This window comes from Lottia gigantea (assembly GCF_000327385.1).
Source record: "Lottia gigantea unplaced genomic scaffold LOTGIsca_29, whole genome shotgun sequence".
NCBI classification, from domain to species: domain Eukaryota; kingdom Metazoa; phylum Mollusca; class Gastropoda; family Lottiidae; genus Lottia; species Lottia gigantea.
In genome coordinates, this window is record NW_008708943.1 from 74,047 (window position 1) to 99,321 (window position 25,275).

General features: G+C 33.7%; 3 protein-coding genes across 3 annotated transcripts; 2 read left to right on the forward strand and 1 right to left on the reverse strand.

Moving 5' to 3' along the window:
- Positions 1-649: 649 nt before the first annotated feature.
- Positions 650-2,862, reverse strand: LOTGIDRAFT_232401 (hypothetical protein). The gene is made up of 3 exons (XM_009056726.1): positions 2,713-2,862; positions 1,887-1,994; positions 650-1,178 (listed from the first exon to the last, which is right to left on the reverse strand). The coding sequence occupies exons 1-3, from the start codon at positions 2,851-2,853 to the stop codon at positions 1,074-1,076; spliced, it is 354 nt and encodes a 117-aa protein (XP_009054974.1). The 5' UTR covers positions 2,854-2,862; the 3' UTR covers positions 650-1,073.
- A 9,032-nt stretch (positions 2,863-11,894) lies between these two features.
- LOTGIDRAFT_161319 (hypothetical protein) lies at positions 11,895-12,590 on the forward strand (the record flags this gene model as incomplete). Its single annotated transcript, XM_009056727.1, has 2 exons — positions 11,895-12,288; positions 12,529-12,590. The coding sequence occupies 2 exons, from the start codon at positions 11,895-11,897 to the stop codon at positions 12,588-12,590; spliced, it is 456 nt and encodes a 151-aa protein (XP_009054975.1).
- A 3,683-nt stretch (positions 12,591-16,273) lies between these two features.
- LOTGIDRAFT_79690 (hypothetical protein) lies at positions 16,274-24,779 on the forward strand (the record flags this gene model as incomplete). Its single annotated transcript, XM_009056719.1, has 2 exons — positions 16,274-16,399; positions 24,738-24,779. Coding segments are annotated over 2 exons (168 nt in total), but the record flags the coding sequence as incomplete, so codon positions are not given.
- Positions 24,780-25,275: the final 496 nt, after the last annotated feature.

The window sequence follows — 25,275 nt, forward strand, 5'->3', positions numbered from 1 at the left end:
TCCAATCCCTCCTTACCAGCAACCCGGAAGTTAAAAACTGCACAATTTGTGACCTTTGGTTGCCTTGGTTAATTCTGTAGGAAAGGATATAGTATCAAGTATTAACTGTATGTTTTTACAGCATTAATTGAGTATATATTTTTTTATTTGTAAAGCCCCGCTTTTACGTGAAAAATAAAACAATAAAATATCAGATTTGTTCTGTTTTAAACAGGGTGAATATAGTATTCTTGAATATATAGAATTCTGTTCAGCATTGTTTCATTAACAAGATCCCAAAGAGCTTTCCTAGACTTTGCATTCGAATCGGGGAAACTGTTTTATCATTCGATTTCCAGTCGAGTTTTTTAAGGTGTTTGGTGGGGAAGGGGTATATTAACATCATTACCTGACTAAAGACCCTGGACTAAAGACCACCAGTGACTCAGATACAATACGAGCAATAAATCCCATTTCTCCTGAAGATGACAATGTAGATTGTTGAAACGTAGTGTGTAATAAAACTGGAGTAGTATACCATAAAATTGTGTCCGTTATTTAATGTGATCTCTACTCCTAAATGTCGCTAAAGGATTATTTTATATTGATGACTAAACGTTTTAAAGTGGATGTTCGTACCAATTTGCAGGTTGTGATTTCAAATACTTATATTATATCATAATCGTAATGTTAAGTTGAAAATTGAACATTTAAATATTTCTAAAAAGTTTTTGAATTAAATGAAATTTATATAACAAGGATTATTGAATTGACATTAATGAAAAAAAAATTAAATTAGGAACTAAAATCTATACATTGTTTGACACTAAGAGAAACGATATAGACACAGTTGCTGGTTGTATGGATCTCCCCTAATTAATATACTGTAAATATATTATTAAATACATAACGGATCATTTTAAGTTTGGATAGGTTAGAAGTACAAGCTTAATACTTGTTAATAATATCTCAATATTTTAATTCCATATAAAAATATTAAATAAAATAAATTAAATAATACGAATTAAATAAATAAATAGTTTCTATCAAGGTTATTCGGTAAATATTGCTACAAAATGAAACCACAACACATTTTACTTATTCTTTAAAATTTCAGTTCGACTGTCACTAATATGTTTTTTTAATCGTTGAATTTCATTCTTAAGCGTTTCATTTTGTTTTTGTAACTGGTAAAACTCCTGGAAAGACAAACAAATTTTACAATGATTATCAGACTTGTGAAGAAATAACCAAGTTGTGCTTTCTCCTCCACGCCCGTGGTTCATGTAATTCCATATTATAAACTCGGCCAGATTATGACATCACTATCGGAGAAACACAATTGACTTTTACATATCACGTTATAATCCATCTTCACAATGTCAAGCTATTACGAACTCCGTCTTATACCTTGACTGCAATAGCCACTATCCACCGAATACAGCCAATCAGAGTCTTTGACAGAAAGACTGTAATCATTATGGATTGGCTATAATTGAATCCAATCAAATCGTACTTACAAACTACCGTGATATAAAAATGATGGCCATTGTAGTCAAGGTGTAAGACGCAATCCGTAATAGCCCAACATTTATTATGGTCATAATTTTTCCTTGTTTGTACGTATGTGAAATTATAGGAACGATAGACGTCAGATCGGAATTGTGAATGTAAAAAATACATGCAACAATTAATAAACCTCTTTCGAACCCCTTTAACGATTCTTAACGCACAATTGAAGGTTTTATTTTGAATCGTAAATCCAATTGACAAATTAAAGTTGGCGACCTCTTTAAACATCTTCGGTTAATTTTGATTTTGATTCAGTACTAAATGTAAGGCAAAAGAATCGGCAAACAACATGGACACTTCCCATTCTGAAAGCTTTTGAAATTTCTTGAACTTACCCTCTCTAATAGTTCAACTCTCGTCTTGGATTTCTGTCGACTTTTCTTGGCCGATTGTTTATTCTGAAGTCTTCTGGCATTGATACGTTCTATTTCGGTTGGAGTTAGCTAAAAGGAAAAAACATGGAGTAACATAACTACATTCTGACCACAGAAAACGGTCATTGTATGTACCATGCAATAATCCACGCTGAAGCTGAAATCGACTACTATTTTGGAAAAATCAATTAGACAGTAAACTTTTCGACATACTCTTGCTCTCTCGACAATTGTCCATCGGATTTTAAATATTTTGTCTCGCTGTAACTAATCATCTATCAAGCTTAAGCCAGAAATTCCAAGAATAAGTTCTGAAAATAATTGAGATTATCGGTTGTTGGAACTATTTTGATTTAGATAGTTTCAATACATGTACGTTTTATACAATATAATTAGCAAGTATTTGTATAAAGACAGCCAAATATTCGTACATTGAGATCAATGACCCTTCACTGCCATCGTGTCACAGTTCGTTTGCGAGATTGGAACGCTATGCCATAATGACGCGAGGGAATGTGTCATGTTCACAGTCAAGAGGTCTATTTAAATCTACCGATCAATATCAGTCGTTTCTTTGGTGACCAGACAGATTCCCCCCTCCCCCTCAACACACGCACTTCCTCCTTCCCCCTCAAACCCCGCGCCCCCACCCCACACCCTAGTAATCCAATCGTAGTTACCCCCCCCCCTCCTATCCTCCCCCGTCTATACGCCCATTTCCCTCTCCCCCGCCCCTGAGAGCGCAGCCTAGTAACACAATCATAGTTAGTAATAAATAATAACTCACCTCGTTTTTCGTTTCTTTTTTCAACCAAATATTTTTAACATCAATCGATTGATTCGTGTTTTTTAATCTTTTTAACACAAAACTTTGAAGTGAATCCTTTAAATTTGAGCATATCGGTAGTCTATGTTGAGTTAGGGCCATTGTGAAAATCGTACGTTTGATACTCATTCTCTGTGAATCAGATTTATTTGAATAATAACTGAATGATTACGTGGGATTTATTTTTAGAAACAAAGTAAACATTACATATCATCATCTCTATTTATAGTAACAGACATGACTGTTTAACAAAGACTATCCTTGACATTTTTAAAGTTCACGCAACATTAAAATTTGTGCATTTTAATTAACCAAATAAAACGAATGATCTACAATAGTTCCTGAATATGATACGCTTTAGAATTAACTAAAAAAAACTTGTAAATATTGGGGATTCCAAAAATTGTATGCGAGAGATGATACATTCTTGTGTAAGTTGCTACAAATATACTCAGAAAATCGTTTATTTCACTATTATTGGATTTGATATTGATAAGATATAAATTACGAACGTTTTTTTCTAAAACTTAAGGTGCATTTATACAGCGAACGCGAACGCGAACGCGGTTTTTCGTCATGGAATGGTTTCATCATTTTATAGAGGGACCGTTCAAATAGAATGCGAACGCGAACGCGAACAAATATTTGTTCGCGCGATCGACCGCCGAGATTGCCCCAAGAGCGAATTTTTCAGAAAGTCGCGGCGGATTTCTTGCTATCAACCAATCAGCTTGTACCACCTCCCTTGCATCATTTTCTAAAATAGAAACTTGTGCACATGGCTTTTCCAATTTGCTTGTAGGGTACAAACAATGGATAAAACGGAAGTTTTGATTTTAGAAGTTGAAAAGAATCCAGTTTTGTTTGACAAAGCTGAAAAAACTTACAAAGAGACAGTAAAAAAGAAAGATATTTGGAAGGAAATCGGAGAGATGATTCCAAAATGACCATATGACCAAATTTTAACAACAAAAGAGGCGATCCGCATTGAAAGCCGTCGACGGTTTTCCGCGTTCGTGTTCGCGCTCTATTTGAATGACTGAACTGATGAAAAGTCGCGTTCGCGGTCGCGTTCGCGCCGGTCGCGTTCGCGTTCGCGCTCTGTATAAACCCACCTTTATAGCATAGTCTATAATAAAGACAAAAAGAACCTCTAAAAAAACATTAGGTCGTATTGAAATTAACTGTAGTCTGGTCGTCCTAAAAGAGATTTCTATCCCTTTAGCTACACATAAACCATATACTTTTTAGGAACAAGAGATATTATACCATTTATTTGTAGTCTGACAATTAAATTGAGTTATGTCCCTTTCATTACAAGTTGAAATTACTTCACTTTTCTACCTTTTTATGCGTTCGCTTCTCTTTTGTGTTCCTTCAGCAACGGAGTACAGGTAGGCCTACGACGTTTATCAGAAGTGAGAAACTGTTGCTAAAGGAACATTATTTCTATTTGATCTGCTCCTTACTTGAGTACAGTATCCAACAAAACGGATAATTATTATTTCTTGTGAGATCTGTTTCTAAAAATTTACCATTAACAATAGCTCTGAGGGATGAGCAGAAATTAAAAGATAAAGCCAGGTATGATACGGTGATATAATTTGAAGAATGATGACGACTATGATTGGTCTATACCAATAACAATATTTCTTATCAGTACCATATCATGTTCTGTTGTCTTATTAAAATGAAATCACCATGTTATTCAGGGGGATGGGGATATGTATGATTTTCTTGCATTATGCCCGAAATTACAATTGGTCAAAAGCTTTCTAGTTTGAAAAATCATTCGATAGCATTTTTCATGGTTATCTACGGGATAAGCAGGGATTATAACTTCAGATAAAACTCGGGAAAAAATTGAGAAAAACTGGCGTCAATGTAGGCCCGGACATCTCTCCAGATTAGTAGTTCAGAATGGTAAAATCAGGTTAGTAGAAGAAAATGGTAAAACCAAGTTAGTAGTGCAGAATGGTAAAACCTTATCATACCAGGTTTTATCTTTTAATTTCTGCTCATCCCTCAGAGCTATTTTTAATGGTAGATTTTTAGAAACAGAGCTCACAAGAAATACTAATTATCCGTTTTGTGCAGAATGGTAAAACCAAGTTAGTAGTGCAGAATGGTAAAACCAAGTTAGTAGTGCAGAATGGTAAAACCAAGTTAGTAGTGCAGAATGGTAAAACCAAGTTAGTAGTGCAGAATGGTAAAACCAAGTTAGTAGTACAGAATGGTAAAACCAAGTTAGTAGTTCAGAATGGTAAAACCGAGTTAGTAGTACAGAATGGTAAAACCGAGTTAGTAGTACAGAATGGTAAAACCAAGTTAGTAGTGCAGAATGGTAAAACCGAGCTAGTAGTTCAGAATGGTAAAACCAAGTTAGTAGTACAGAATGGTAAAACCAAGTTAGTAGTTCAGAATGGTAAAACCGAGTTAGTAGTACAGAATGGTAAAACCGAGTTAGTAGTACAGAATGGTAAAACCAAGTTAGTAGTGCAGAATGGTAAAACCGAGCTAGTAGTACAGAATGGTAAAACCGAGTTAGTAGTACAGAATGGTAAAACCAAGTTAGTAGTGCAGAATGGTAAAACCAAGTTAGTAGTTCAGAATGGTAAAACCAAGTTAGTAATGCAAAATAATAAATCCAAATTCCATTTCCTTCTTTGGTCGGTATTCCAGTCAAATATCTTGATTGCAATGGCAAAGATCCAGTTCGTAATAGCCTGTCATAGTAATATAGGGTAGTTTCTTCCTTTTCTTAATTTCTCAAATTCGATTAAATTTACAATAAGAAATTGACTTAACTGACAACATTATCTAAATTATCAAAATTAATATAATTTACCATAACAATTTACACAGGAAAAACATTGTAAAAGATTTAAAAATCGACTAACAATGAACTTGGCAATTAGAAAGATTGTTAATAATTTTTTTAACGATTCTTTACTGAAAAGATTGTGTTAGGGTAAGACTAATCAGACAATATAAACAGTACAATAGGGGAATTATCAAGCACGAAATCCAGCCCAATCAGCCTTATTAGTCTCTTAATAAAAATAAAACAGTAAATTTTTGATAAATCTCAGTTTAAGACTATAAAGTTCTATGGGCAGCGTCTTGTCCGATATCATAAAAGATTCAGATAACCATGTCCATATGACGTTTCAAGCAGCAGAAATATTTTATTGATCTTAGTCATAGTGACATCCAAATCTAGCCAAGATTTTCAATAACTTTATCGGAGCCATAAACGTTAGATGGAAAATCAGAATGGTGAATGCAGCAACCATATATCATCTTCACAAAGTCAAGCTATTGCGACCTTCGTCTTGTACCTTGACTGCAATAGACAGCGTACAATCCAATCAAATTGCTGTAGTAACAAACTTGTGTGCACCAAGAATAGTGGCTATGTCATTCAAGGCATAAAACGAAGTTCTTAATATTTAACAGTGTGAAGATGCAGCTCAATGAAAACTGGATCTTTGAAATAATACTGTTGAAGATTGGATTAAGACAGAGCTGTTTACAGCTAGGCTATGTTCTTGGGTTAGAAAATAAAACAATAAAAACAATAAAAATTGACTTGAAGACATAGTTTTGATAATGACACCCAACTTTACAGTCGGAAACCAATAAACTGAGTTCTAGCAGCGACCAGGCGTTAAAATAAAATATCTGAAGTGGTATAACTGGATTGACTAATTTTAGGAAATAATTTCTTAACGTCAGTCCGATAAACAGGAACCATTCTTCAAACTTCACCATATATTCCTTTCATAGCCATTGTATAGACCAATAACTAATTTGTTCTGCTTTAATTCGATTAGTTCTGATAGCCAATTGCTGTTTAAATCTCGCTTTTCATAACTCTCCGTGCCCTAAAGGATAAACGAATCAATCGGGTGCGTTCGATTGTTCGCTCAGTAGACTTAATCAGATCAAGACGAAGTTGTTTTGAAATGGGTCGCGTCAGATGAATACGGTATTTCTATGAGAAGATCAATTAATTCCTTCAGTTCTTTTTAAAAACCAGTCAATCCCCAGCCTAATTGTTTTCGTCAGATTAATCGCGAGGTGCTCCGGGGTGAAATGATTAGTCTGATCGCTATGGTAAACTTTTATTGAAGGAAATTTGGCTTCTGGTGAAGAAATCATACCAACTAGTGCTGTTTGGTACATTTCTGTGATGCAATATCTATTCCGTTAGACTTCCTTAAAAAACAACATGTCTGCCTCTGACAGAAAGTACATAACCGTATTAATGTTATCCAGACAACTGGTATTTCAAATATCTCTGTAATGCATTGAGCAGTATTTGAACAGTGAAAAATCAGTACCCAGTCCGTGTAAGAATGTATTTTTATACTAGTAATTTGGTGAAGCATGGATCTTACAGAAGCACTTGTTTTTCTGTTTTTTTCTCTCTTGCAAACCTGCTCAACACCATAATGAATAAATCTGATCCTGGTAGAGAATTTGCTCCCGGAATTGATAGTTTAGGAAAAAGAATCTCAATAGAATTGAATCCCTCAGTTCCCATACTTAATTACACTTGTATACAAATGTGGGTTCAGATAAACCCAACAACTTGAAAATTTGATCTTTAGCGACTGCAGTTGCCACCAATTAGATGCAACCATTCAGCACTCGAATTGAGTGCTTCACTCCTGTGGACTGAAATGAATCTGGACTTGGAAGTGACATTGCTGCCACTCGATTGTAGCCGAAAGCTCTGACTGTAAAAGCGAGAAATATCCTTTTTAACGGGATTTGATCTCACGACACCTAGTAAAGTGATGCTTTGTTTCTTACGAACCCAGTCAACTTTCATTGCTAGAATAAAAAACTAAAGAAAGCAACAACCTAATACAGCAAGAACTTGGATGAATAAATTGATCGACGTTGACATGTTTATAATTGAGTCTAATACTGTAACCTAATCTACTCTAATATATTTAAAGGGATGTGGTATTATTTTTTTTCTATTCAACTTCTGATGGAACTGACTTATGTTACCACGATAACCAAACATAATATTTGATATAACTAATTGAAAGAAAGTCATTTGAATTTTTGAATAGAAACAATTACAGCCTCTCGGGACTATGGGTGCATTTAGGGTGAAGACTGTCTTAATTGGAGGACATACCGTCCAGCTTGAATTAAAAATGCGGCAGCTCTGTAGAAGCGACATAGACGTAGGCCTCCCATGGAACGTCTGGAAGGGTTCCCTCAAAAAGGTTTTAAAAGATAGCATTGATTTGGTGTATTTTGATAAATATTTCAACGAATGTTAGAAATGAAGTGGGGATGACACAATTGGCGGTTACAGCCAATGCTGTTCTCTTTGTACCCTCTATGACAACTACTATTTATGAAAGCAAAAACCTATAAAAGCTGAAGATCGATGAGTCGTTGAACCAAGAGCTCGCTATAGTCGGTTAGATGAAGAATAAAGTGAGGTCCCATGTGCTTAACATCTCTCGACAGAAATCAAGATTGCCCGTTGTCCACTGTCAAAGTCCACTTCATCTCAATTGAATGCATACAGCAGTACTGTGTCATCTCTCGTATTTCGGTCAGAAAAGTAAGAAGTAAAGCTCCATATAATTTCAATCCTTTCTTTCTTATCCTCAAAAAACCTTTCTGTGTGCTGGGGGATCACGGTGATTAGAGCTGATATTTTGGTGTAGAAATGATCTGCCTATTTGACGGTTCTGTTTCAAAACAACCAAGAAACCCAAATCTTGGAAATCTCTTGCTACACCTGGTAGGCTTAGTGATAATCTGTGGAAAGAAAATACTAGCCGACATCATCTTATGTCAATATATCAGTTCGCTTGGCTTTTTATTCTACATATTTATAAAAATGTACAAAAACTGAGTATTTCCCATATTCTACTATCTATTACCAGAAAACATTAAGAAAAATATCTAGTCTTTGTATGTGTCTCAGAGAAACTTTGCCTCTATAAGCACTATTCAGATATCGATCCACGCCTGTTGATCCTGTAATTAAGAACAATCTAGAAAAACAAAACTTGTTCAGATTATGCCGTCACTATAGTTTACTGGTGGGACCATAAAAATCGCATAGAAATGACTTTTGATTTTTAGGAAAGAACTATCCTATTTTACGGCCATTTTGATTTTGGCATCTTTCGCAGATACCTTTTCTGGAAAAACAGGAGCCACAGACATCGGACGGATTACATATACAAAGGGCAGAAAACCTCTCCGAAAAAATGAAATGAATTTTACGTCCTACTTTTCTGCACCATGTGGGCTAATGAAGACGGGCAACGCCATGCAGGGTGCAATGAGGGAAATTTTGCCAGGACAGCAGCATTAGCCTGCTCTTTTTTGATTTCCAACTGTCGAGGGATCTTTAACGTGCACAGCCTGTAGCACACGGGGCCTCGGTTTATTGTTCCATCCGAACGACTAGACGCTTTTTCCATGTCAGCAGGGGGAAACCGGGTTGAAGAAAACCTCTCCGAATCCTACAGCAAAAAAAAAAAAAAAAATATACATATAGTTCCTAGACTTAAAAAGCTCATTTGAATCCCTTTAATAGCAAATTTTCTTAACCTTATAAATCTCTTCTCATAAAAGTTAAAACATCAATTACTGTGGATGAGTTGGTCATTTTCTCTGTAGCTTCTCGGCGACCCTCTTGATCTTTTTAACCTTATCTGTCGACTTCATGATCTAATTTACTCGCAACTCTTCCCCGGAATGAGATAATGGGTTCTTTATTATATTGGATAGAACTGGAATTGAAGGAAGGTTGAAGATCGCTACTCGCTGCTAATTCATTTCATTCTGTACAAATTGAAGACAAATGAAGCCGTATAATATTCTAACGAGTCATCTTTAATTTGATAATGGGATAGAATCAAAATGAATTGTAAACATTATCAATGGCAGCTTCCGAGCTTCAGTGAAACCATATTATCATTCCATCCTAATTCTACCGCTAGCTAAAGTCACGCTAGTTATCGAGAGATTTCTGTACCATTATACACTGTAAGATTTTTCTGTTTTCATTGCCTTAACAAAGCCTCAACTTCACAATGTCAAGCTGTGACGAACTTCTACTTATATCTTGACTGCAATAGCCATCTTTCTTGTGTCACAGAAGTTTGTAAATGCAACGATTTGAATTGATAGTACGCATGCAAATACATCCAGTCAGAGTTTGTTTGGTCAAGGTAAAGTAAATTAATGACTGTGACTAATGAACCACGTGAGCAATTTACTACGAATTTCTGGTGACGAATTTTCCTGTGAGAACCACACCGCTTCCGAATAACTCCGACATCGTAAGTCTCTGATATGAGTTTAAATCGTATAGAACACCTACTATTTTAACGCCTTAAAATCTGCAGAAAAATCCTGTCAAGTATATCGCGCATATTTTTCTAGATTTCTAACAGACAATTTTAAGAGTGTATCATGAAGAGGTTCCATTAAGGTTTCGACTATTCAATAGATTGATGAAACCAGCCGATTATATTGACAATAAAATTTAAATCATAGAAAATTCAGGAACAAATTCTATAGAAATCTATTATCTAAATGATTAAATTTATGAAATCATATCCTAAATATTGTTATTACAGTGACGAAAACGGCAAAGTTAATTGCGATTTTCAGATAGTATTCGAAATTTGATATCGGCGAAGACGTACAAAAGAGTGGAACAAGAGGTGAGAAGAGAGGGAATGACAGGAATGATTTCAAGAAATCGGTAAATAAAAAGTGGGATTTTTTTAAGTCAGGGAATGTACAGAGGGTTTTGAGAAGTCAGAAAATGTAAAGGGGGTTTTGAGAAGTCGGTGAATGAAAAGATGGTTTGACAAGTCGGGGAATGAAAAAGGGGTTTTGACAATCGGGGAATGAAAAGGGCTTTTGGAGGTGAGTGAATGAAAAGGGGGTTTTTGAGAAGTCGGGGAATGAAAGGGGGGTTTTGAGATGAGAAGTCGGGGAATGAAAGGAGAGTTTTGAGAAGTCAGGGAATGAAAAAGGGGTTAAAAGAGAATAAGGCAAGAGTAAGAGTATGGAACCGGGTGTGTCAGATTTAGAGAGGGAATGACAGTGTTATTTTGAGAAGCAAAGTAGGGATGGAATGATTGATTTGAACGTGGAAAAGGAAAGACAAGGTGTGTGTAGGGAATGGAATGGTGGATTTGAATGTGGAGAGGGAAAGACAGGGTGAGTGTGAGAAGCAAAGTAGGGATAGAATAATGGATTTGGAATACCATAGGGCAGGTTGAGCCAAGTCCCAACCTTAAATGGGGCCCCAAACGACTAAAGTCCGCGGGCCCCCAATCATCTAGTTGAGCCACTGGGGAAAGACGGTGTTTAGAATCGGGGTAAGAAATTGCACCGGAAGTTGTCACAAAGTTTTATCTAATATATATTTTATATTAAGCAGACTGAAATCTTTATAACACATAGTGCATAGTGTGCAAATCGTTGTCAGCAGAATTCACACTAAGTTCGAATGTAATCAATAAATGTTGAAATTTAGGATGCAGATCATCACCCTGTATCGGTATAATACAGACCAATGGTCGACCATAACTAGAGTTTAGTGAGAAAATGGTAATTTATACCGGAATCTATAACCCTGGGTGATTGGCTACTCGCAGTAGCAGGAAGTGTCGAACTACTTGCAGTTTCAACCTAGCTAATAACAATCTGCCATCTTACCATGTTGTTACATTGGCCTGCTGTATTGTGATTGACGTGGTATTATCAACTAAGGGGCGGTTTCAATCAAGTCAGACAAAGGCAAAGTACGATTGGCGCGTGCGGTAAATGTTATATAGAAATGGATTAGTTTCTCTTAAACGCAATTGCATTTCCTTATACAGTAGTTTAAATGCTTTAAAGTAAATTGTCACTCCGAGCAGAATTCACAAGTCGCCATTTTTTTTCTCTCGATGTTCAGTGATTTTTTTCTCTGCGATTTGGCACCAGTTTTGTGGAACCGTGTTCTGATCAACTAATTGGAAGTTAAACAGTGACAAGGATATAACTTTGATAAATTTGTTTTTCTGTCATCACTACCGACATTTTTTACTCTCATTAAATCAGAAAAAAAATTGGAAACTAAGTGCCTGAAAATGATGAATTTTATTCCGCCATTCTCTTCCTTTTCCTTACCCTCGGGATTTCAAGGACTGCCATCTCAAGCTAATTGCCCCGGGGGTGTTAGTGCCAAAAGGACACCTTTTGCCATCCAGGATTTATTAAGTTTGGGTAAAAAGGAGGGTGATGATAAAACTGACAATGGTGTTTCAGACAGAGTAAATATTCCTATCTCAGCATATTTTAGTCCGTTTTTATCTCCGGCATTCGGAAGAGATCGCGAATCCAAAGACACAGAAAACGTTCCGAACTTTTTCCAAGCATGGCGATCTCCTGGAAATTTAAGTTCCGCTGTTTCCCCGGAGTCCATGTTCGGCACGAGAGCCACTGCTGATAATTTGGTATTTTCCAGAAATTTCAGTAAAAACGGTGAGTTAAATTATTTATTGATTTTTTCATTAATTTATTTGTTTACTTGTTTTGTTTTCACCTTTTAACTTTAGATCTATAATTGCGGCCTCTGAAATATTTTTTTTATAAAGGGTGTTTTAATGTGTTTTAATTCTTTTGATTTTGATTTTAAAATCTGTTTCTATTTTTCAGAATTTTTAGGAAATTACTCGGTGTTAAAATTCCACAATTCATCTTAATTATTTATTCTATTTTCAGAAATGATCATGTCATTAATAACAGTTAAAAATTACATGAAGGACAAGTTAAATAGTTCATAGCTAAAACAATGTATTTTTTGTTAAAATCAAAAAGTAATTAATTAAGAATCTTTTCTTCAGATTTTCTATAAAAAGGAAAAATATAATATTTTATGAATTAAAAATGTACAATTGTGCTTTAATGTTTTTTTTTATAAAAAGCCTCTCGATAACTTGAACCAGAGAGCTTCACTACATTCTATCAAGGCTATTAAATATCATTGTCTGTCTATAGAAATCACGGAATTTTAGATAGTGTGTTTCTCTCCATTCACTTGTCATGTAAATATAAACATCTATACTCTACAATTCAGGGGATTCCTTCTTCCAACTAGTTCATTGGCAAACCAAAAATATTTTGAAAAGCTTACGTTCATATTTACGAAGGGTTACAGCCGAATAAAAAAAAGGCATTGTTTGATTAAACGGCAAGTTCTGAAATGATAAAACAGTCTAGAGCGTGAAATTAATTGTATCAAAATGGAAATCTGAACAATAACGGTAACATAAGAAACAGTAAACAAAATCCAAACCAGAATTCATGTGATTTAAATTACAGTCACATTACGTATATCATCTCAAATTCCTGGTGATTAGCGGAGAATTTCAGCGACAAAATCAGAAATTGAATCCGAAATGAAATAATTATATTTTTTAATATCCGAGAATTAACAATGATATTCTATACAAGCGTGCGGGTAAAATTAGCTTTTTCTGATAATTAGTAAAACCATTTGGCGAGAAATGAAGTCCTTTGGGAGCATTAAAAAGATATCGCGCCCAGGGCGATCCGTGTTGACTATACTACCACCATACGGTAAATGATGTAGATTTGGGGTAATGAATTGAAATGATTTACACTAGAAAACTAATTATCACGATTAGATAATTAGGGTTTTTTCCCATCTCATTTATGTCGTGTCAATTTTCAATTCATTTTAATTCAGTTTCTAGATTTTAAAATATAAAACGGCAGTGTGTGTCCATTTACAAATTTTCAAATATTTATATTAAAGCGAATGAAGAGTTGGAACTTATTATGCAAATAGTGCAAAATAAAGAAAATCAGACTGTTTTTAGAAAATTATAACTAAATGAAGTTCATTAAAGAAGAATTACTCCTTTTACAGACATTAATGGAAAACTGAAATTGATTCACAGAATCAAAAACCCATATATTTTTTAACACTGGGAAAATTATTTAGTCAACATCCCTGTTTTAACGAAGCTGACACATTCTCCTTTAAAGTTTCTATTCTATATTCAGCGCTAGTTTTTTTTAGTCTTAAAATAACTAAGCTTATGTAACTTTCGAATCCTAGAAAAGTAAAGTTTATGACATTGATGTATTGTTTTTTTCTTAGTGGTAATCTCTCATGGTAACATTTGCTTGGTTCCAGTGTTAGCTCATCCAGTCTTACTTATTGTGAGATGTTACTTCGGGACAAATTTAAACTCAACAGGACTTCTTAATACTTTCAGAACACCTAATACCACTAACTGTCCATTTCCAAATTTAATTTCCTTCAGTGAGTCCACATTATATAGCTCATGCCAGTCCACCGTGCTAATAATGTTGACTTTGTAAGCCAGGCTACTCTTACTGCATGTCTGAGATAGTATTTTCATGAACAATTTTGATATTTCAGATGAGATGAGGGGAAGTTTGAATGATTCCAGTCAAGAACCAGGAGAACTCAATTCTAAAAGAAAGAAAAAAAAAAGACGACATAGGTACAGTATTGTTAATTCAGTTTCCATTATAATAATTTGAAGCAGAATTAAAAACAAGAATAATCTTAACAAAAACCACCATATAGGGAGACGCGATTATTAAACAATATTTTGACGCTGGCACATATCTTCGCCTTTTAAGTAACGTTAAAAAACGACAAAGAGAAAGAATCTACCTATCATTACGTTCATAACCATTACATCTAATGTAATATAAATTCAAAGCTGTTCCCCGGAGTGTTAGAGCTAGTCGTAACTCAACCCAGAACATATAACAATCATAGAAATTTAGGGGTGGAGTATAGGAGTTCCATTTCGAAATTTTGGAATATATTTCACCTATTTAGATCTGTTGATGCCAAAAAAGGCTAAACCCTGAAACTTATATTATGAACGCAATTAGCCATAATTCTTTTAATGTTTAATAATGTTCTTTACAGCATGTATACTTATTTGGCTAATTTCACTTCAACTATTCAACCAAATCTATAAATTTCAATTTTCATTAAAATACGAACATCTGATAACCGAGAGGTTTTATTGAACAAAACGTTAAATTAATCAATTAATAGGTTATTAAAACCTAAATTAACACAGCGACAACAACAGGCTGTCAATAACACCGAGGAAGGCTAGAAAATTAATCATATTAAGTGAATTGTGGATAATTGGAAGAATATTTACGATATACGTTCAGTTTGTAGAAAGGCCTAAAGGTTCTAATTGACGCTATATTGTATTATTGTCATCATTTCAATGACTAACTGTATTTTACTTTATTAAAACATTAAATTATTATAACTTGTTTATTGCCAATTTATTCATTAAGTACATCGATTATCGAACATCGCTGGATATTTTCACACTTACTTTGTCGGTTATTCATGCTCAATTTTGTGTTAGTATAGGGACACCCGATAGCATTATGCAAGCATGTGTAAGCATTTTTAAGCTTGGTCATCGGTTAACGTTTTACTTTTCTTATAACTTGTTAAGGGATAAGCGATATGCAATGCGAGGCAAAGTCAGTGACGAGCAACTAAATTTCTCAGTCTGCATCAATATGTGAGAGAATGCTTACAAAACTGGTAGCTTATTGGGTGATCGTTTTGTACGAGTAACACCCCTTTCTTGAAAAATAGTTATAGTCAAATGTAAATACACTCGGACGCTTGTGAAGTTCGTTTAAAAACTAGTCTAAACTTTTAAGAACTAGACGACTTTATAACAGTGTATTTTAGTGTTGATAATTTCAATATCAAACAAGTATTAAAGAGATAAATGAATTAGTTATAACTTATTAAGAAATCAATTAGTCTGTGATAAAGTTGTATAGTTGTACATGTATAATTTCATGGTTTGTTAGTTTGTAATACACCGCTCCCCACCTGGCTTCATCTCAGTCCTTTACCAATAAGGCTTCAATAAAATCAAGAAGAATTTGTTTTTAATTACTGTGATTGAGTGGATAAATTCCAATTAAAATAGCTAATTAATTGATGCTATTAGAGTGAAAAACGAATGATTTGTGGGTTATTAGTAGAATTGATTTCTAAGGGCTGGCACTCTAGAAGGTTTCCGAAATGAAATGAAACGAATGGAGTTTTTGGTCCCACTTTTCTGCACCATGTGGACTAATGAAGACGGGTATAAGGTTTCCGAGAATCCACATAGTTAAATATATCCAAGTCAGGGTATATGTGTACGCTATCTGAAGAATCCAAGACAAAATGTACGTTTATACCTCAAAATGCAGTGGACTAGTCGAGTTCATCTTTAGTATAAATATAAAATTACTACAAATTGTAAATCAGTCATTTAATGGGTGAATGAATATACAAAATAAGTATATTAACTATATGGATGCTCCGAAACAGATGCCAAGTCGCAAAGTGTATCATATGTTCCGGAGGAGTTAAGATACTCTATATTTCTAGCAGTCAAATTTAACAATAAAAACATACTTTTTCAGAACAATATTCACCTCGTATCAACTAGAAGAGTTAGAAAAGGCGTTTAAAGACGCTCACTATCCAGATGTCTACGCTCGAGAGGTTTTAGCCATGAAAACAGATCTACCCGAAGATAGAATACAGGTGAGAGAAATTAGACTTATAGTATTTTTGCAGCCCCACCACTATTAAAAAAGGATCCAATATAATATGTAACGTGATTTCAATTGACACAGAAGCGCAAGGCATAACAGAATATAAAGAATAACTGCTATCTGGACCATTCCATCAATTGGCCTATGATATATCGTTCTAAATTAAATCTTAATTTGAAACAAGACTGGGTTAAAACTTTGAAAGAGATTTTTTTGGCCTTTATTAGTGCGTTATGACATTTACAGTATTTCACCATTTAGTGCAAATACACAATTCCTTTTCAATAATATACCTCTAATTAATAACAACACGTAGCAGAGAAAAGTGCTATATTATTGTTTCTAAGTGTGTCGGAGAAGACCCCCAAGGTACCTCAGCATGCTTTTATCACATAAGTAAGACCATTGTATTAGGTTGTCTCGTGGACACAGTAGGTGATGGCACATCTACATTAGCAGGGAATCGTTTTCTTTCATAGAAGATAACTAATGTTAATTAGGATTAATTTTTTCGTTAGTTTCTGTTCTGATATTAAGAAATGGGTCTGATTTTTTGCTCCTTCTGTCTGTGAATTTTCTAATTTTAAACTCGAGTGTTACACTGTTAGCCTAGCATCAACTTCGTCTTATACCCTGACTACAATAGCCACTATTCTTGTATCCCGGAATAAATTGGATTGTTGCCCAGAGAACCCTCGACAGAAATGCTGTAAACAGTGTGGCTTATTGTTTACAAACGTTCTATCGAAAGCTCTGGTTGACTGTACAATCCACTCAAATCGTTAACCAACTTAAACAGTGCAAGAATAGTAGCTATTACAGTCAAGGTGTAAGACTACGTTCGTAATAGCTGGACATTGTGACGATGTCAAACCAGTAACCATATACAACACGTGCTCACTCTTGCTAAAACCATTCAATTCTTCGTACTAACGCGACAAAAGTTATGCACTAATTTTAAACATAAATGTTTTTCTAACCGAGGCGAACTAACGTTAATTTCAGTGATAATAAAGCGAATGAAGTGAAGTGAAATTATCTACTATATTATGCTTTATTATAGTGGTTATAATTAACATAAATTATAGTAGAATAATTGATAACATATTGTAACCAGTCAAGTTTAATATTCCCAACAATTCATAATTCTCTATTGTATGATAGAATATATCGGCTCATTCACATCAAGGAATAAACTACCTATCAATAAAATTATTCATATCACAAATAGAAAACTGACATATCTATCAAAACAATCATTCATATCACAAATAGAAATATGACATATCTATCAAAACTATTATTCATATCGCAAAGAGAAAACTGACATATCTATCAAACCCATTATTCACATCACAAGGACAAAACTGACAAAACAATTATTCAAATCAATTTTTCAAAATATTATCTCTGAGTTATTATGCAACTAGTTGATATATATGTATTTTGAAAACAAAGAAAATAATACTAGAAAATCAATTTTTAAAACGATAAAAATCACTGTTACGGTTGGCCACGCTTGGTTCTGCATGATAAAATGTTTGAAAATAAAACCGATTATTGGCAACGTCTGTTTCAGTTTTTTCATAATTAAAATCCAGCCATCCTTGACTTGATAAACTACATGTATTAGACAAAATATCAAAACTTAAATCAATGTTATGTATCCTCTCTTTGTCATGAGGTTACTCATTTCACATCTATGCTGTATTGCAAATTATATCGCACAAATCACAACATGTTTTTGTATATTGTGTATTTTTTCTATATTGTTATGTATAATATAACAATAAATTTCTCCAAGTGTTGACATAATAATGACGTTGGTACTTGGTGCCAGCGTACACGTGGGTTTGTCAAACTGACACCGTTCGGGGAATCCACATAGCTAAGTCAATTTTCATGGATCTGTTGATAATTTCAATGTTGATAATTCTAATGTCAATGCCTCTATACTATCATACCAATTAATGCCACTGTCTGTGAAAAATGCAGCCCATTTTAATTCGTTCAGTTTGGAGTGGAGAATCAGTACGTAAAACTCTATTCCAAAGTCAAAATTAGCCATATTTCACAAAAATTCAATGGTGCTTTCTAAAATTCAGCATCTTAGACCTTATACTGACGAAATCGCACAAGTCGTGACACTTTGTCGAGAACACCAATTCCAACTGTGTGTCAAAACTTACCAATTATCGGTGTAGGGGTCACATGTCAGCCGTAGTGTTTAAAGTTTGGCAGTATAAATAGGTAAATAAGTATTAAATGATGACCATAATGCACCTATCTAACACTATCACAGAAAGTGCGACATTTGTTGAAACTGTATAAAAACTGTTATCACAGTGTATGACTAATCTCGTTAAACCCCCGCCGAGTCGAACGCAGAAACTGTAAGTTTACGCTGCAGGGATTCGACTGTCAACAGATATAGGTTTTAAAAAACAACACACAAAATCTACAAACTTCTGATATGCCATGTGAACTTTTCCTGGCATTTTATCACATTTTCGTATTTTTCTCTGAATATAACATACAACCTAGAACAATGAATATTTCAAAACAGAGGTCCACTGTTGCACCTATAAATGAAAGAGGAACGAAATTGCATTTAATAATCAATAGAGAACGCATTTTATACACCAAAGTGTAAATCTGCATACACAAGTAAACATAGGTGATTAAGGGATGTCTATACTGCTCAAACTCCAACAGCATTTGGCTTTCTATTCATGTCTCAATATGCTTTCTTTATATTGGAATATTTTTTCAGTCGCCGGTTGGTAGAGAACTTTCCAGGCGTCCACCGTTTGCAGCCCTGTTACTGTTCTTGCCTTGATTGTGCTCGCCAATGCCAAAGTCAATGTCACATTATCTTTGTCTTCATGTTGTTTGCATGGAGGGTCATTTCGACATAAAGCTTTTGCTGTTCATAGCCGCCGTTCTGCCTTTTCTTAAATATTTCAAATGCAACTCCAATATGTTAGATTAATATCATTTTGTTTGAAATTTTGTTCAGATAATATAGTGATTACTTGATTTAATTACTTCATGAATATTCATCACTTATTTATCATCAGAATTATTAAAAAATAAACAATGGACAGAAATTTGAATTTTCAAATGTTTGTAATCAGTGAATTTATCAAAGATAGTAGAGATAGACTATTGTGATGAAAGTCGGGTGTTATTTTCAAAATAGAATCAAACGCGGGGCATCATATTTCTATGAATGAAAATTATCTTGTGAAAATATTAAACAAATTTGGGTAATTTTTCCGCGATTCCAGAAATACCAAACCAGACTATAATGTCACTATCGCAAGTGCTATTTGGCTTCATCTTATCACCTGACTATGTTTTTTTCCTGAAATTGTAGGAACCACAGATGTCGAACGATAAATTGGAAAACGAGCTGTATAGCACAGATACGCATACAAAAACCAGAAATCCCCTTCTAAGTATCTTTAAACGAACCCAATCTTTATATTATAAACGTTAGCCTACTATAAATGTGAGATGTTCTATCATATAAGCCATATTAAAATCAGTGTTAAACTTTGTCAAAGCTCGATATAAAAAGCAACAACAAATCTCTTGATTATAATTTGATGTGGTAATCGACTGTTGGTGTAAGATAAACGAGAAAAAACTCCACTATCTAGCATGCAACGAATGAATAAATAAAAAAGCCTCGCCAGTTCTCGTCTCTTGTGTGTGATTATCGTCATGTACGAGAACGGAAGCAGATTTCAAACCATGTTCACGGCACGTAACAAAACACGCTTTTAATATTGGATGGTTTAATCGCCTCGCTTTAACCTCAGAACAGATTGACAAACGTACATCAAACGTTTTCCCAAAGAAAATTGGTTTATCAATTAACTTTACATTGATTACTGTGCGTGTCTCGTGAGATTTGACGAGAGTTAGATTGACTGGTCATGTAACGAAAACGAGGCTATGTAATGGTATTTATTAATTTGATTCAATCAGGCAGATTAGCTGTATTCCTTTGCGAATTACAACTCGATTAAACAGTTCCAATTAATATTGTTAATCGTTTTTATTATACATACAATTACCATTCGCAAACCATTCTTACCGTGGGTTTGTTTATAGAACATATAGAGAACAGAAATAGGTAGAAGTAAAGAAGCTTTTAAGACCAAATTAACAAACTTTTCAAAAGCCTTTCGGAAATACTATTATATTTTTCAAAAAAATAATAAAAGTAAAGTTCATGTTATCTAAATACCAATTTGGAATTTTTTACGCTAAATATAAATTTTCAAGGGAGATAATCTCAGTATAGAAGGGAGATAATCCGAAGTAACATTTGGACCGACTACGGTAATTCATTTGCCATCTGTTTCCATGTAAATTCACGAAATTCAACCTTGTATAACTTTTCCAGAAATCTCGTTGTAAACTTTCCAATATGTCACATGAAAGCTTGGCTTATGCTTAGTTTCTGGACAAAAATTATCATATCATATGACTTTTAAAATCTTGAACTAGCCAAACTGAAAGTAGGCCTAGACCACTACACTGTCATTGCACACAAAACGACAATTTTTAAAATTACCCTTACGCATGAAAAGTTCTCATCATCTCACAAATTCTAAAAGAAAATGCAATTTCAGACATCAAATTCCAAATCTAGACCAAAAATTAGTCAAAAATTAAAAACCCCAAAAGGGAGGGAGAAAGAGAATTTCTAAATAATAGCACGGACTACATTCAAACAATCATTAGCATAAGATATTTTACTGGAGTCGCTCCATTTAAAAAGAATGTATTTTCAAAACTCTTCCAGAAATGAAATGAATGGAGTTTTACGTCCTAATGTTTGGCACCGAATGGGCTAATAAAGACGGAGTTTGGGCGTTGATAATTGATATGTCATTGGATGATAGTGCTTAGTTCTTTTGTATTTTTTCAATACCCAAGGGTAGGTCTACACGTTAATCATCTTGCTATATAGGCTGTAGACTATTTAGAATTGATTAAAACTGATTTGGTTTCAAATGTAATTTTTTCAAAATTGTTTTGCTCCAAATTAGTTACCTCTAAAATCCAATAAGTATTAATGAAATATAACGAAGGCTCGTTAGACATCGATATAAAGCTAATGTCTCCACATAAAATAGCACCGTCACGCAAAGTCACAGATCAAAATGGCATGGAATCTAATAAAGAAATTCACCGAGCTCATTCAGAAAAATTACTTCTTATTCTGTTACCTTTAAATACTGGCTGCTCTGGCTAAGGCTGATAAAATTAACTCAGTTAAAAGAGAATCGTGTCAGCACACGACACACGACACACGTGATTCATTATCAAATTTCATCCAATTAATTAAAACTAATTTGTAATTATGAAAGATATTCATGTATAAATGTTGAGTTAACCTCATTTCCTCTCTTTGACTGTCTGATGCAAAATTTGCTGACTCTGGCGTGAAATCAATAGATCTCATACACGTAGGTAACCTAGTTCTCCTTGTTCTACTTAGGAATAATTATGGTACTAGATACCTTTAACTCCTGTTTTCTATTAACGGGCGTGACTAGTGACTTCTTCTTGTTGGATGGTGCCCGCTTCAGTGACTATATCCCCCGAAATTATATTAGCTTCTTCAGAAAAATTTAGGCAAATATAAGAAAATGAATTTTGATCGAAAATCAATTATGAATGAAAAATAATCATTATTCTTGTTAGAATCTCGAATTAAAAGTAAATCGAGTTTGTTTTCGATCGAATAAATTATTTCAGTTTTATCTAGGATGTTCATATATTATAGGAGCTATGTAATGTTGCCACAAAAAATGATAATAAATGTTGAAAAATATATATGAAAATAGACAATTGTTAGAACATTTGTAACTTTGTCATACGAAAATTTATATTTTATAAGATCAGGCTATGTTACAATTGCTATCTGCTAGAACAATTGTAACTTTGTCATACGAAAATCGATTTTATTATAAGATCGGGCTATGTTGCTATTGTTATGAACATTTGTAACTTTGTCATAATACGAAAATTGATATTAAAAGGTTGTACTAAGTTACATTTTACCAAGATCAGAGTTTTCGTAATGTTGGTAACATTGCCATCTAAAATAATAATTTACAAAATATGGAATGTTGCCACAAGGAGCGATTCTGTATTACCTAATCGTACTTTTTTAACAGGAATAATAATATGACCAATAAAGACATAGTTTTTTTTAACCATGTCCCACATAATAATTTAACTAGAATGAAATATATTTTTTGTAATACAATCTAATATAATATGATTATCCTGATTATACACGACGTTAATTTGTTAGAACGGGGGATAAGTTACATAAAGATGAACTCGTTACTGTTAATAAGAGATCTGATTACAATTAGAGATGTCAATAATGGCTTTACTCTCTTCATAATTATACAGTATTACCTTTTATAAAGGTATATATTCCCATATTTATTTCTCAATAAGCCAAGAAACATGAAAGGGATTGTGTACCATAATTATAAAGTACTACCTATAAAGGTATATATTCCCATATTTATATCTTGATAAGCCAAGAGACTTGAAGGGATTGTGTACCATAATTATAAAGTATTTCCTATAAAGGTATATATTCCAATATTTATCTCTTGATGAACCAAGTGACCTGAAGGGATTGTGTACCATAATTACCTATAAAGGTATATATTCAAATATTTATTTTGATGAGCCAACAGAATTCGAAGAGATTGTATACCATAATTATTCCGTATTACTCTTAGAAGTATACATTCCCATATCTATTTCTTATTCGTTTTCGAATATCATCGTACTATATTCCCACTTTATCAATAAACCTATGAAGGTATATAGTTCCATAGATATATTTCTCTTGATATGACATCATTTAAAGGGATTGATTATATTTTCACCCAATCAATAGCATGATAAAGGGATACAATACTCTAAATAATATTTTCTAAAAGACATATTTTGTTTTTATAATAATAATATTACTGGTTTGGAAAAAATACATATTTAAAAGTATTAATTAATTTAAACAGTATTGTAATTTCTCGAGCGAAGACGGTACATCTGCACCGTACTATTTAGAGGAGTATATGCCTTAAATTACCCAAACTAACCATATAGCTATTATTCTACATCACTATCAAATAAACCATCTTAATATTCTAAACCTCGACTCTCCAACTCGCTTTTTTATTCAACCTTGTGTCTGGATGTCATTTATATCTCTCGATTGTCAAGACGTTTAAACCGTTAACTAGACTATAATTAGCATATTTCAAACCCTAATTGGATGCTTTCGTATTTTTCTCATTAATTACGACAAATTGATCAAACGAGTATTCTAAGGATGTTAATTAAGACTTAACGAAGGGAACCTACCAATGTTATATATTTCTGAGAAGACTATACATCAAGAAGAGTTTTTGTGTGTATTAGTTGAGTATTTTGTAAAGAATAATTCTGATTGTCGACCATTTTCCAGATAAATACCAGAATGATGAATGGCCGCATCTCATTTCTCACCTAATTTCAATCCAAGAAATCTTAATATATTACGATTTAGCAAAATTTGTTTGTTGTTATTGAAACCAAAATCATTTGTTATCCAATTCTTGTCTACAGTTTTTCATGGGTTTTGTTTTTGATATATTAACCGATTTGACTTTTACTTTAAGTAAAGGACAAGTATTTTCAAAACATTGTTACCTTTTTATGACAAGTGAACATCCGCCAAGAATATGTTTTGCTTGGTTGTTTATCTCTGATCTAGTTTTTTTTGTGGTGGTTTAATCAAATGCTCAAAAATTAACAATCACAACAAGTTGTTGACCAAGAGTCAGGTTAAGCAGAAAATGCGTTGTTGACAATTTGTTTTTTCTTAAATTCAAAATCAAGCATAGTGTCAAATATTTATATCCGGAATAGTTGAACGTTCTGAAAAACAGACTGAAGGTTGCTTGACTAACATAGGACAATGCTTTTGTGTATTACAAGTGCTGTTCTGGCCAGCGTTGTATCACTAAAGTTTCAAACCCAAATGCACTACCAGCACCACCAGACAAAAATGCATTTGTCATATTTTTATGGCCAGTGGGTTTTTATTGTTCGTGAGTCGCCATTCTAAAACTAACTCTAACTAAATGTAGCTTTCGTCGTTCCAAGATGATGAAAAGGCTGTACGAATTCATATTTTTACTTTGTTATTGATCTGCATTTTTCTGTGCGTAGTTTCGAACTTAATCATTCTAACGAAAACTTTCATAATTAATAATGTTTTTTCTATGTAATTTCAGGTTTGGTTCCAGAATCGACGAGCTAAATGGAGAAAAACGGAGAAGACGTGGGGTAGAAGTAGTATAATGGCAGAGTATGGGTTATATGGTGCGATGGTTCGTCATTCATTACCTCTACCAGATACTATCATCAACACAGCCAAAGAAAATGTTCTTGATAACTGTGCTCCGTGGCTCCTTAGTAAGTTGTTTTTTTTTCTAATAAAAAAATGTATTGCAACTTTATATCTCGGAAAGATATAAACATTGCGCTTTTCGCAAGAGAATTTAACCCGATTTAAATCATCAGCCAATCTAATATATCAAAAAAAAAATCTCACACAATGCAATGTTACATAAATTAGTTAAGAGCGGAATTTTTGGACTTCTGTACAATTCGCACCAACATTTTTTAATGCTCATTTCAAGTAATGTTGAAGAATAGTATGGGAGAAGTCATTTCATTTGAAAAAAACTAGAACGCAAACCATTTATTTAGTTCAACGAGATGTACAAACGGTCTACCGTGACAGTTCCTTTAGCGCTCTGCTTTACGGAA